Source organism: Caloenas nicobarica, chromosome 7, assembly GCF_036013445.1.
Source record: "Caloenas nicobarica isolate bCalNic1 chromosome 7, bCalNic1.hap1, whole genome shotgun sequence".
Classification (NCBI taxonomy): domain Eukaryota; kingdom Metazoa; phylum Chordata; class Aves; order Columbiformes; family Columbidae; genus Caloenas; species Caloenas nicobarica.
The window spans coordinates 9092608-9102508 of record NC_088251.1 but is presented as its reverse complement, the minus strand read 5'-3'; the positions used below and the strand labels follow the sequence as shown (position 1 = coordinate 9102508).

The window sequence follows — 9901 nt, the reverse complement described above, 5'->3', positions numbered from 1 at the left end:
GAGCTGCTCCAGCACAGGGACTGTGCTGAGGCTGTTCCCTGTTCCTGTATTGCACAAACTGGGCTTCCCAAGTGCTCTCGTTCATTTTTTTTAATCGAAGTAAATATTTGTGTTCAAGTATTTATTTGGCATTTTGTATTTTCCTCATCCAGATTCTTATTCTGGATTTTTTTTTTTAAACAGACTTCTTGAGAGATCTTTGAGTTAATCTAAAAATATGTAGGAGTCTGAGCAATTCTGGAGCTTCTGCTGAAGGGGGATAACATAGATCATGCACTGGGAGCCAGGTGCTGGAGTGAATGGTTGTTACATGCACAAAGGCAAGTACAAGGAAGAGGAAGGAGAACTGATTATAAGCCTCTGTTTTGTTTTATAAGTTGTCCATGCTGCTTTCTTCTCTTAATATATTTCTAGTGATTGAATATGCTTTTTAGCTTCATGGGCATTTTGTAGTCATGTATTTTTGATAAGGAGAGGTTTGAAAAGGATTGGTTTTGCAAGAGGTTTCAATGGTTTATGCAGCTCTGAAGCAGAGCTGTGGCAGTTGGTGTCTGTTGTTGTTCTTGGTAGGTGCACTGGCTATTTTTTCTTCTAGATTTGGCCCAGGTCAAATCCAGTTACCTGTGCTGCAAACACACCAGGTAAGGGCAATCCCCCAGCCATTTCCAAATAAAGGTCTGGTCTGTTGTAGGTCCTTGATGTAGGTCTGTACCATCCTGCTGGTCTTTGGACCTTGGTCTATCTGCTTTCAGGCTTAACTCTATTCTTCCCCTCCCAGCCTCGCTCTTATCTGCCAGCCACAGTGACCTGGAGGGGACAGGACCAGGACAGTGTTCTGAGCAGCTTCGTACGAGTGAGTGCAGGCAACGTGCAGGTCAGAGGAGGAAAAGGCTTGGACCTCTCCTCCCAAATCTCATAGATACTTTACTTTCCCCTTTTCCTCCCTTTATTTTCCCTCCCTTTCTTTCCCTCCCTTTCTTTTCCCCCCATTTTCTCCCTTTTCCTTTTCTTTGTCCTCCTGCTGGCCACTGCTTTGCTCTCTCCTTTGCCAGTGAATGTTTTTCTCTTATTCTTTCTTTCTTGCCCATTCCAGGCCAAGTCTCACCTTTTCTTTTTGGTGCTGTTTCTATTGCTCTGAGCTTTGCCATGTTGCTTCGCTTTCCTTTTGGAGCTGGCTGAGGAGAACAGCATATTTGTCCTGTCCTGAAACCAGCTGGGTGAGCTGAATGGCATTTCTGCCTCCCCTCGTTGCTTTAATTGATCTTGTCCCCAGCGCAGCAGCAGTGTCTGCAGCACAAGCTGGTGGGCTGTGATGGTTCGCATGTGTCTCCAAAGACAGTTTGGCTGCGTGCCTGCATCCTTCAGAGCATCATTCTCACTGGATCACTAGATCAATTTGCCCATGAAGCTGTAAAATTTACATAATTGCCCCCCCAGGGCCTGTGGTTCACACTGTTGGGTTGTTCTCTGCTGCCTTTCCCATGGTGTCCACCACCTCGGGAGAGCAGGAGCAGCTCTGGACAGGGCTGAGGCAGAGACATCAACAGTGACTGACAGTGCTTGTGAAAATAGAGTCTGTTGTTCTCAGAAGAAGAAAAATCCCTTCACGCAGATGTCCTGGCCCCATGTTTGAATAGTAACATTAGATGCACAAAGAGAGACACAAATTACTCTGCAGGTTCGTTGTCAAAAGAATGGTCTAAAGCTGGCACTGGGACAGGAGCAGCACTATTGTACCTCTTGGGAGAAGCCAGGCTAGGAGAAAGGAGAATTTCCTCTTTCTTTTTCACTGCCACCTTAGAAGATTGTGTCTTATGGCACAGCAAGACAGAGGCTTAGTTGAAGGGCTGACATTTGGGATAGAAGGAGGATCTAATCTGTTAATGCTACTTAGGCATGGCTGTAGCTAGGCATTGCCTCTGCTGTAAAACTGTCAGTTGCCTCTTGTTTAGGGAGAATGGGCTAGATCAGACTCAGAGCTGACATCTGAAGACGTGGTTTGTATTTTTATGGTGCAGAAACATCCATGGAGCTGGCCGGGTTCCAACCAGCCTGCTCTGAAAACTCTCCCCAGCCTTCCTGCACATCCTCTGTTGTGTGGAGGGTCAGATACGGCCTCTTCTCACCCTCGCTGTCCCATTATGTCGTTGGGTTCGCAGCTCCCTGGAGGCTTCTCTGTTGTAGTTTATCTAACAGCATCGTTCGTTCACTCCTCGCAGGCTCTTGTCCTCTGCAGGATCAGTCTTCCCTCGCAAACTGAAGCGGATTTACCTTGTTGGGCACACAGCCGTGGAACTGGGATGTGCTTTCCCAGCCTCATGCAGGTGTTTAAAGCCTTTTCCTTGTTTCTCTGCCTGCAGGATAGTTTGTACAGTGCTGTTGACCACTTTAACTTGTGGCAAATGTGGTTTGGCTATTATCTTTGCAGGTTCTTTTTATTTTATTATGTAGCTAGTAATTATATTTTTAGAGTGCATGGGCTTTACTGGAACAAGGGATGCTTGCCTGGGTCCTGAGTTGGGGGAAAACCTGCATTTGTACCATCCTGTTGGTTTTAAACACAGATAAGCAAATCTCTAAGTGTGATTCAGGAAATGCAGACTGAAATCTCATGCTGGATGAGATACATCTAGCCCTGTGCATCCGTTTCTCAAGTAGAGGTGGTATGGAAGATTTGAAACTCTCAGAGGAGTTTCAGGAAAGCTGGTTCCTAAAGCCCAGCCCTGAGCCTCTGGGTGCATCTGGCCGAGGTGTCTGTGCCCAAAAATACCCCAGGGATCCCTGTGTGCTACGACTGTGACCTTCCTCCTAAATGTAGCTGAACGCTGAAGCCTTGGATGGTTGCTCAGACCTGCTGTGGCAGCACCCACCAGCTCTCCTTTTGTATAGGACAAAGCACTTTGCAAGGTAAGGAGGTATTGGGGCATTGGGAGGAGATGGGGAGAGCCAAGCGCATAACAGGATCAGGATGTGTGGGATGGTCTTGGAGAGACCTGCTGATCCCGTGGGCAAGCAGGACACTACTGAGCAGTTCTTGGAGCTGTTTTGTTTTTTGGGTGTGGTGTGGTTTTGTTTTGCTTTTTAATTAAACATTTGAGTTGAAGGTCCTGGCTAATTTCTAGGCCTTTTCTCTTGCCAATTTTTATTTGAAAAGCGTAAGTGACTTGGCTCTCTGACATGATCCCTTATTAAATTCACTCTCACAGACTTGCGGTGAGAGTGAAATACATCAGAAATACTTAATGAGAACTTACCTGATGGGCGCTCGTTCCCTCGAGGCTGGGTTGATGTTGGTGCCTGGCACAGCCACCCAGGAGCTGGAGTCCCTGCGAAGCCAGCGCTAATCCTGTCTGGCATCAGGGGAGCGTGGGGGACGGGGTCTGTGCCAGGTATTTTTTAGGTGTCTGGGCTGTTCCTAACAGCTGTGATTTCCTCTCACTCCATAGGATTGCTGGATGAACCCTGGCTGGTCGCGGGCTGTGTGCTGCCTTCAGGGGAGAGCCAGTTTCTCCTGTAAGAAACTGGGATTTAAGTAAGTGCTATGAATTTCACCCCCTTTAGTCTTACCTTCCCTCAGCAAGGAAAGTTGTGCTTGCTTGTGATGACCAAATGCATTTGGTGCCTGTACTGTAAAGGCTGTGGCGGGGGAGCTGGGATGTGGACCCCACTGTGCCACCCTCCCTGGGCACCAACACCCAGGGACAGCCTGCGGAAGGTCCTGCAGCGCTGGCTCCGCATCTGCTGATGCTCTCCTTAAGGCCAGCTGGCTTCGTCAGCTTGCTAGGAGCCTGCAATCTTATTCTTTTCAGTACAAGTAAATTAATTTCATTTATACCCCCAGAGAACTTAAATTTTCAGGCCAACTTCTGCACCCCTAAGATATATTGATAGATAGATATAGATACATATATATATTTTTTTTTCCAAATCTGGCACTTGCATTGTAGTTGAAAACCAGTGTCTACTAGCTCTCTGGATGTGCTAGGTAGGCTGGTGGGATCTCCCAGTAGCTATTGTAGGGTTGTTCCGTGGATCCAAAGCAAGAACTGGAGGTACTCGGGTAAGAAACTTGCTAAGAAAAATGGTTTGTAGCTGCAAATTTCCTTCTAGAAGAGTATGGGCTTCTGCTTGTGACATACTGTGGGCCCCATGGTGGCCTGGCTGCATCGTGCACAGGTGAGAATCACAATGGGAAAAAACTAACGAAGCAATAAGCATTAAATGATGCGTTTTCCTTTCCTAGCAGCTCTGCCTCCTCACACAGCCATGTCTTTGGCCCAGTCCTTCAATGCGGTATTTTGTGCCGTAGCTATGGTGCCTTCCCAAGCTGTGGGAGTGGAGCTGGTAGTGCTACAGCCACCAAAAGCTCTTCAGAAACGTATCTGGTTTGGTGTCTATTCTGTAAAGATTGGCCTCAACTACCTATTTTACTATTTTTTTTTCCTTCCTTTCCAGCTAAACCCCATCCTGGTTTTCCCTTCAGTGACTGCAGGAGGCACCAAGCCTTGCACACAGTTGCTATCTAGTGGCCAGAGGAAGGCAGTGGATGCATTTTTCTCTGCTTGTTTTGTGCAAAAGGAACCGTGCTACTGGAATGCATGTTAGATGTATTCATGCAAATTGTCTGGGTTATTGCTATTTCTCGGTGGGTTAGCTGTCTGCAATTTTTTTTTTGGTTGATCGTGCAGTCACCACAGAGGACTAAATCACTTAAAATACAGTCCGTTGCAGTTGTAGACTGCATAGCTAAGGGACTTTGTAGTAACTAACAGGGGTTTGGTGGGCTTGAAATCTACTGGGGAGTAGGGACAAGCCACATTTGCAAAGAAAAAACCACCGGTCACATAATATACTCAACATTTTATTATAAAACCCTCTAAAGCGCCACTTTATAGGTCACAGTTACAACAAAGGAAATGCCTTGAGTTAGGAAAACAATGGGGACACAGAGACATTGTTTAATGCTTTTTGTCTGGGGAATGGGTGTTGCTCAGGACTTGCCTAGTTTACCATCCCCTGATGGAGACATCCCAGCAGGACCGCTGGAGCTGACTGGGCTGTGGTGGGGAAAGCAGAGCTGCTCTCGTCCATCGCTGTCTCAGTACCACTGTGAAATGTCTGGACAACTTCTGGAGGACGACAGCAGGGTGTATGGTGAGGGCATGGCACTACACAGAGACTTAGGGTGTAGAGGGGGTCTCCTGCCAGCTCATCATGGGTCAAAACAAAAGTGTCACGGTGTCCATGGCCTCTCTGTGCTTGAGAGGAAAGTTGCCTGCGTACTGAGCCAGATGTTTCAGTGGTTTATTTGCACGAATTTTTCCTATGTGCAAACCTTGCACAGGGACAGGCTTGAGAGCTGAGGCCGATGAACTCCTGAGGCCTGGCATTAGCAAATTCCTCCGTTTGCACTGCAGCGGAGACTTTCAAAGTAAAAATAGGAGCGAGGACACTTTTCTTACCTCCAGGATACCCTGACTGAGCGCTTTGTTGCACCCCCGCTCTGTGGTGGTGGCAAGCAAGCCCAGAGCCCCTCAGCAGGACATCCTTGCTCCCCACAGTGCCACCACAAGCTCGAGGTTGCCTCAGGTCTGTCAAGAGGTTTTCACGGGTTAGGAAGGTACAAGGTTTTGCCTGTCTGTGTTTACCTTGGCTCTGGGTGAAGCTCACTGGTGCGGCTACAGGACCCCAGGAACAACCCAGCCAGGGGACCAGTGCTGCTTTAGCTTTGCAGGGTTGGAAAACAGCCCTGGCACAGTCAACTCGGCTACGAGCCTGGGCTCCAGGGCTGAAGGACCATCAGCCTTTGATAAATTATTAATAAGCATTCAAATGTGATTTTTTTTTTTTTTTTTTCCCCCCCCCAGAACAATCTCCTCAGGTGAAGTAGATAAGCTCTTCAAGAAAATTAACTGAATCTGCTTGGCAGATCTTCTTTGCCCAGAGCTCTTGGTCTGTAACACAACTTACAGCGTGAGAAGGTGAGCAGGGATCTTCCTCAATACTCTGGAAAATCTGCAGGAGGCTGGTAGGAACAAGCACGTGCTGGGATCCATCAGGACACCGATTAAAAATCCCCTGGACAGGCTGCTGTGTGCTTCTCATACATGTCTCAAGCATTGCTCACACATGGGTATTTCCCTCAACTGAAGGCTGGAAAAAATGCAGCTGAGTGATGACTGGCAGCAAGACAGGTGAGACTTTAGTTAACTGCAACTTGCCATAACAGGTTGAAAACCACTGGGGAATAAAGAATAGTGGAGGTCCCTTCTGAACGCACTACTGTCGCTAATAAGAAACCTTAATATCTCATCGATAAACCTTCAGAGTAGAAATACACAAAACACCCCTATGTACAGTAACATTCTTGTTTACATCGACTGGGTTAGGAATTTGATGCAAAGATTGCCACTGGTTGTTATTGTTTTAGCTACATGATTGGGACTTGTCTGGAAAGAGCAAGATCATTTGGGATAATTCCTGTTGGCAGCTGTTGACTCCATTGCTGCGTCTGAGCAGCTGGCGCGATGTGGAGGAGTTTGGCGTGTGGTTGTGTTTGCACACCCAGCCTCCACCTACAGATGGTTGAATCCCCTTGGCCATGCATGGCAATTCCAGTCTTTAGTCCATCTCTGAAAAATGTAGTTCTAACTAGCTCCTTTCTTCTCCCATTCCTGCCAAGAAATAAATTAGTCAAAAGGCAAATCTGGCAAGTCACGGTAGCTGTAATGTGCACAGGATCAACCCTATCATCTGGTACCCCAGTGTTTTTGGTTACAGGGCGGGTCAAGGATGTCTCTGTTATAAGCAATACACACATTCATTCATTTAAATCACAGCCAGGGCAAGCCCAGGTGAAAAGACCCAGATGAAAACCAGGCTGGCCTGCTCTGAATGGTGCTCGGTCAGGGTTCCTTCCCAGACCGAGACATGAGACCCACCACAACCTCATCCCACCACAGCCGGTCTGCTCTGCTGCAGGAGGGGAAAGCAGCTTCTGTCCCAGACGGATTTAATCCTGTCCCAACAAGTGTGTTACCTTAGCTTTCTGTAGGACTGTTCCTTTCCCCGTCACCATGACTGATAAAGGCCGGTTTTTTAAAGCCGTTGCTGAATTGACTGGTGAGTTCTCTGCGCTGTTCGCTGGGCTGCCGCTTTTTGCCTGAATCCACAACAAAAATAAGAGAAATTGTGATAACTTCAGACTGCTGAGAGAGATTGCTGCCTTCCACCACCATCTAGAAAAGCTCAACAGTCACAGCCCACTGGCACCGAGAGGCATTTTTCAGTGTCATGCTGATTTTGAATCAACATCAGGATTTGCCATGTGGTATGAGAACTTAAGTGCTGGTACAGAGCAGGGCTCAGGCACTACATTTCATGGGAACCAGGTTCCCAGGAAGGAATTTAGATGCCTGAATCTCCCCCCAAAAACTACCAATAGGCTCAGCTGAGCATAGAAGAAGCTAGAGTCAGAGCTGCATGGGCCTGACAGTGTTGCTCAAGCATCTACAGGGAAATAGAGCCGCTCGCCTGCACCCCAGCGCTGCTGTTACCTCATTCTTATTACATTTATATTATAAAAATCAACATAAATATATAAATATAATCTATAAATATATAAGATATAATTATTATAATAATACAATATTGTTATTAGTTATTAAGCAGGCTGAGACTGCAACGTCCCGGCTGTCGGGATGCTGCAGTGCAGCCTGGATGCCCCCACATACCCGGGGGGCTGCGTTCTCCAGGTGCGTGGTGTCCACGGCAGTGCCCAGTGTCACTGGGCCAGACTCTGCCTTCTTCAGGTTCTCCTTCACCTCCACCAGGCTCAGCTCCAGGTCCACCCTCCGGCTCTCCTTCCTTTTGCACTCTTCTTCTATCTCCTTCAGCCTCTGCTCCAGGCTCTTGTCTGTGAAAGGAGTAATGACGTCAGCCAGGAACTCATGAGGGGAGCAGGGATCATGTCGTGTACATTTTCCTTATATTTTGCCCCAAGAGAGAGTGCAACAGAGCAAGTTCTTGCTCTAGTGCAATTTGAGCTACATGGTTCAGCTCAAAGCACCAAGTCTCCTCCCTGCTGCTTGTGACCCCAGGTGGTTGAGGTTCGTTGCCCCCTCCCTCCCTGTGGTCCCAGTTTGGCTCATTTCCACACATCACCCCTTGCCCCGCTCTACCTGTGCTGCCTATGAGCATTTCCTTCAGCTCCCGCCTCTCCTTGCGCAGCTGGGTGAGCTGAGCCCGGATTTCATCCTTCTCCTTCTCCAGCCGCTCCTTCTCCTCCGTAAATCGCTTCACCTCCGCCTCTGTCCTGTTCTTGCCCAGCTTGGTTTCCACTGCTGCTGCTGCAAACACAACCCACCAAAAAAACCAAGCTCAGCCAGGGGAAAAAAGCAGGAGGGAAAAAAACCCCACAAAACAACCAAACCTTTCCAGGTGCTTAGAAACGAAACGAACGAGTGTCTGGAAAGTGACCAACCAGGGGACTGATCCCTTGGACACTGTGAAGCTATGGTATAGTAGTGGCAAGCTGAACCACAGGGAAAATTTAATGCCTGGAGCCGCACCTTGCTCCATGTCCCTACCCCAGATGGCACCTGCTCACCTGGCAGCGGCATCTTGGGCCGGTGTGCGGGCAGCAGCTGGGGACTGCCCGCTGTCACTGCGCCTGCCGGCAGCTCGGGGGCCGGCTGGGGGAAGGCGATGTTCTGCTGCTGCGTCTGGATTTTGACGGCGGGTGTCCGTGGCAGCACTTCATCAGGCTCCGGCTTCTCTGGGTTTTTCTAGAGGGGGAAACAAGATGGGATGATGTGGCAGGGGGATGTGGCCCACTGATGAAGCCTGGCCCCCTGGTTCAGGACGGTACCTGCTCCAAGGTCTCCATCGCCTTACTGCAGGGCTCGGCTTCCTTAGCCACGGGGGCTGTCTCAGCTGTGCTCTCTGCTGCAGGCCTGTTGGCAGCCCTTTCTAAAGATGGTGAGCTGAGGGGTGAAGGCTGGCATGACCTCTTGCCAGCACAGTGTAAGAAAGACTTCACTGGGGTGAGATCCAGGTACACTCTGTCTTGATCCCCTTCCGATTTGCTCTCACTCTTGGGTACTTCTTCCTGCAAAAGGAAAAAGTTCCCCTAAAAAGGGCCCATCTACTGCAGTCAGACCTACAAAGTCTCATTGCAGAGCAGCAGCAGCATCACAGGCAAGCTGGAGTATTTTCCAGAAACCTTCAAGTGCTCTAAAAGAACAAAGTCATTTCTTACAGGGCTTTTTGGTGTACTCATGGGAAGTGCCCTCCTACTCTCCTTCACCAAGTCTTTCCAATGGTAGCAGCAGCCTCACCCAGGGATCTCACACTGTCACACTTCTAGCAGCCCCTAGCAGATCCTTTGCTTTTCCCAGAGTAATATCCCTGTTCCCCAGCATGGCCTGTCTTTCTTGTCATACAATCATTTTGGTTGGAAAAGACACTTGAGATCACCGAGTCCAACCATAACCTAACTCTGTCACTAAACCATGTCCTTAAAAGCCTCATCTGTATGCCTTTTAAACACCTCCAGGGATGGTGACTCCAATGCTTCCCTGGGAAGCCTGTTCCACTGCTTCACAACCCTTTCTGTGAAGAAATTTTTCCTAATATCCAATCTGAACCTTCCCTGGCACAGCTTGAGGTCATTTCCTCTCATCCTATTACTTGCTACTTGGGAGAAGAGACCAACACCCTTACACACAGAACTTGACCTCACAGATATCAAGAGGAATTTTGACAGACTGGGTTCCAAAGAATCCAGTATCTTCATATGGTCCATGGTTTTTTGCTGATGGAAACTGTGGGGTTTCATCCCAGCTGCCTTAGGATCGCTACAGCACCCTGCTGGAAGCCACTTTCCTGTCCCTTAGCGACT

The 9901-nt window shown here is 48.4% G+C and overlaps 1 protein-coding gene across 4 annotated transcripts in view; it reads right to left on the bottom strand.

Moving 5' to 3' along the window:
- Positions 1–4878: 4878 nt before the first annotated feature.
- AFAP1L2 (actin filament associated protein 1 like 2) overlaps positions 4879–9901 on the bottom strand; it is a 71957-nt gene continuing 66934 nt past the window's right edge. For all 4 annotated transcript variants that reach the window (XM_065638834.1, XM_065638835.1, XM_065638831.1 and 1 more), the window contains 6 exons: positions 8870–9109; positions 8609–8786; positions 8181–8348; positions 7734–7915; positions 7040–7162; positions 4879–6674 (listed from right to left, as the gene is read on the bottom strand). In XM_065638834.1, the coding sequence (XP_065494906.1) occupies positions 6648–6674; positions 7040–7162; positions 7734–7915; positions 8181–8348; positions 8609–8786; positions 8870–9109 (918 nt within the window). In that variant the 3' untranslated portion in view covers positions 4879–6647. The remainder of the gene's footprint in view (positions 6675–7039; positions 7163–7733; positions 7916–8180; positions 8349–8608; positions 8787–8869; positions 9110–9901) is intronic.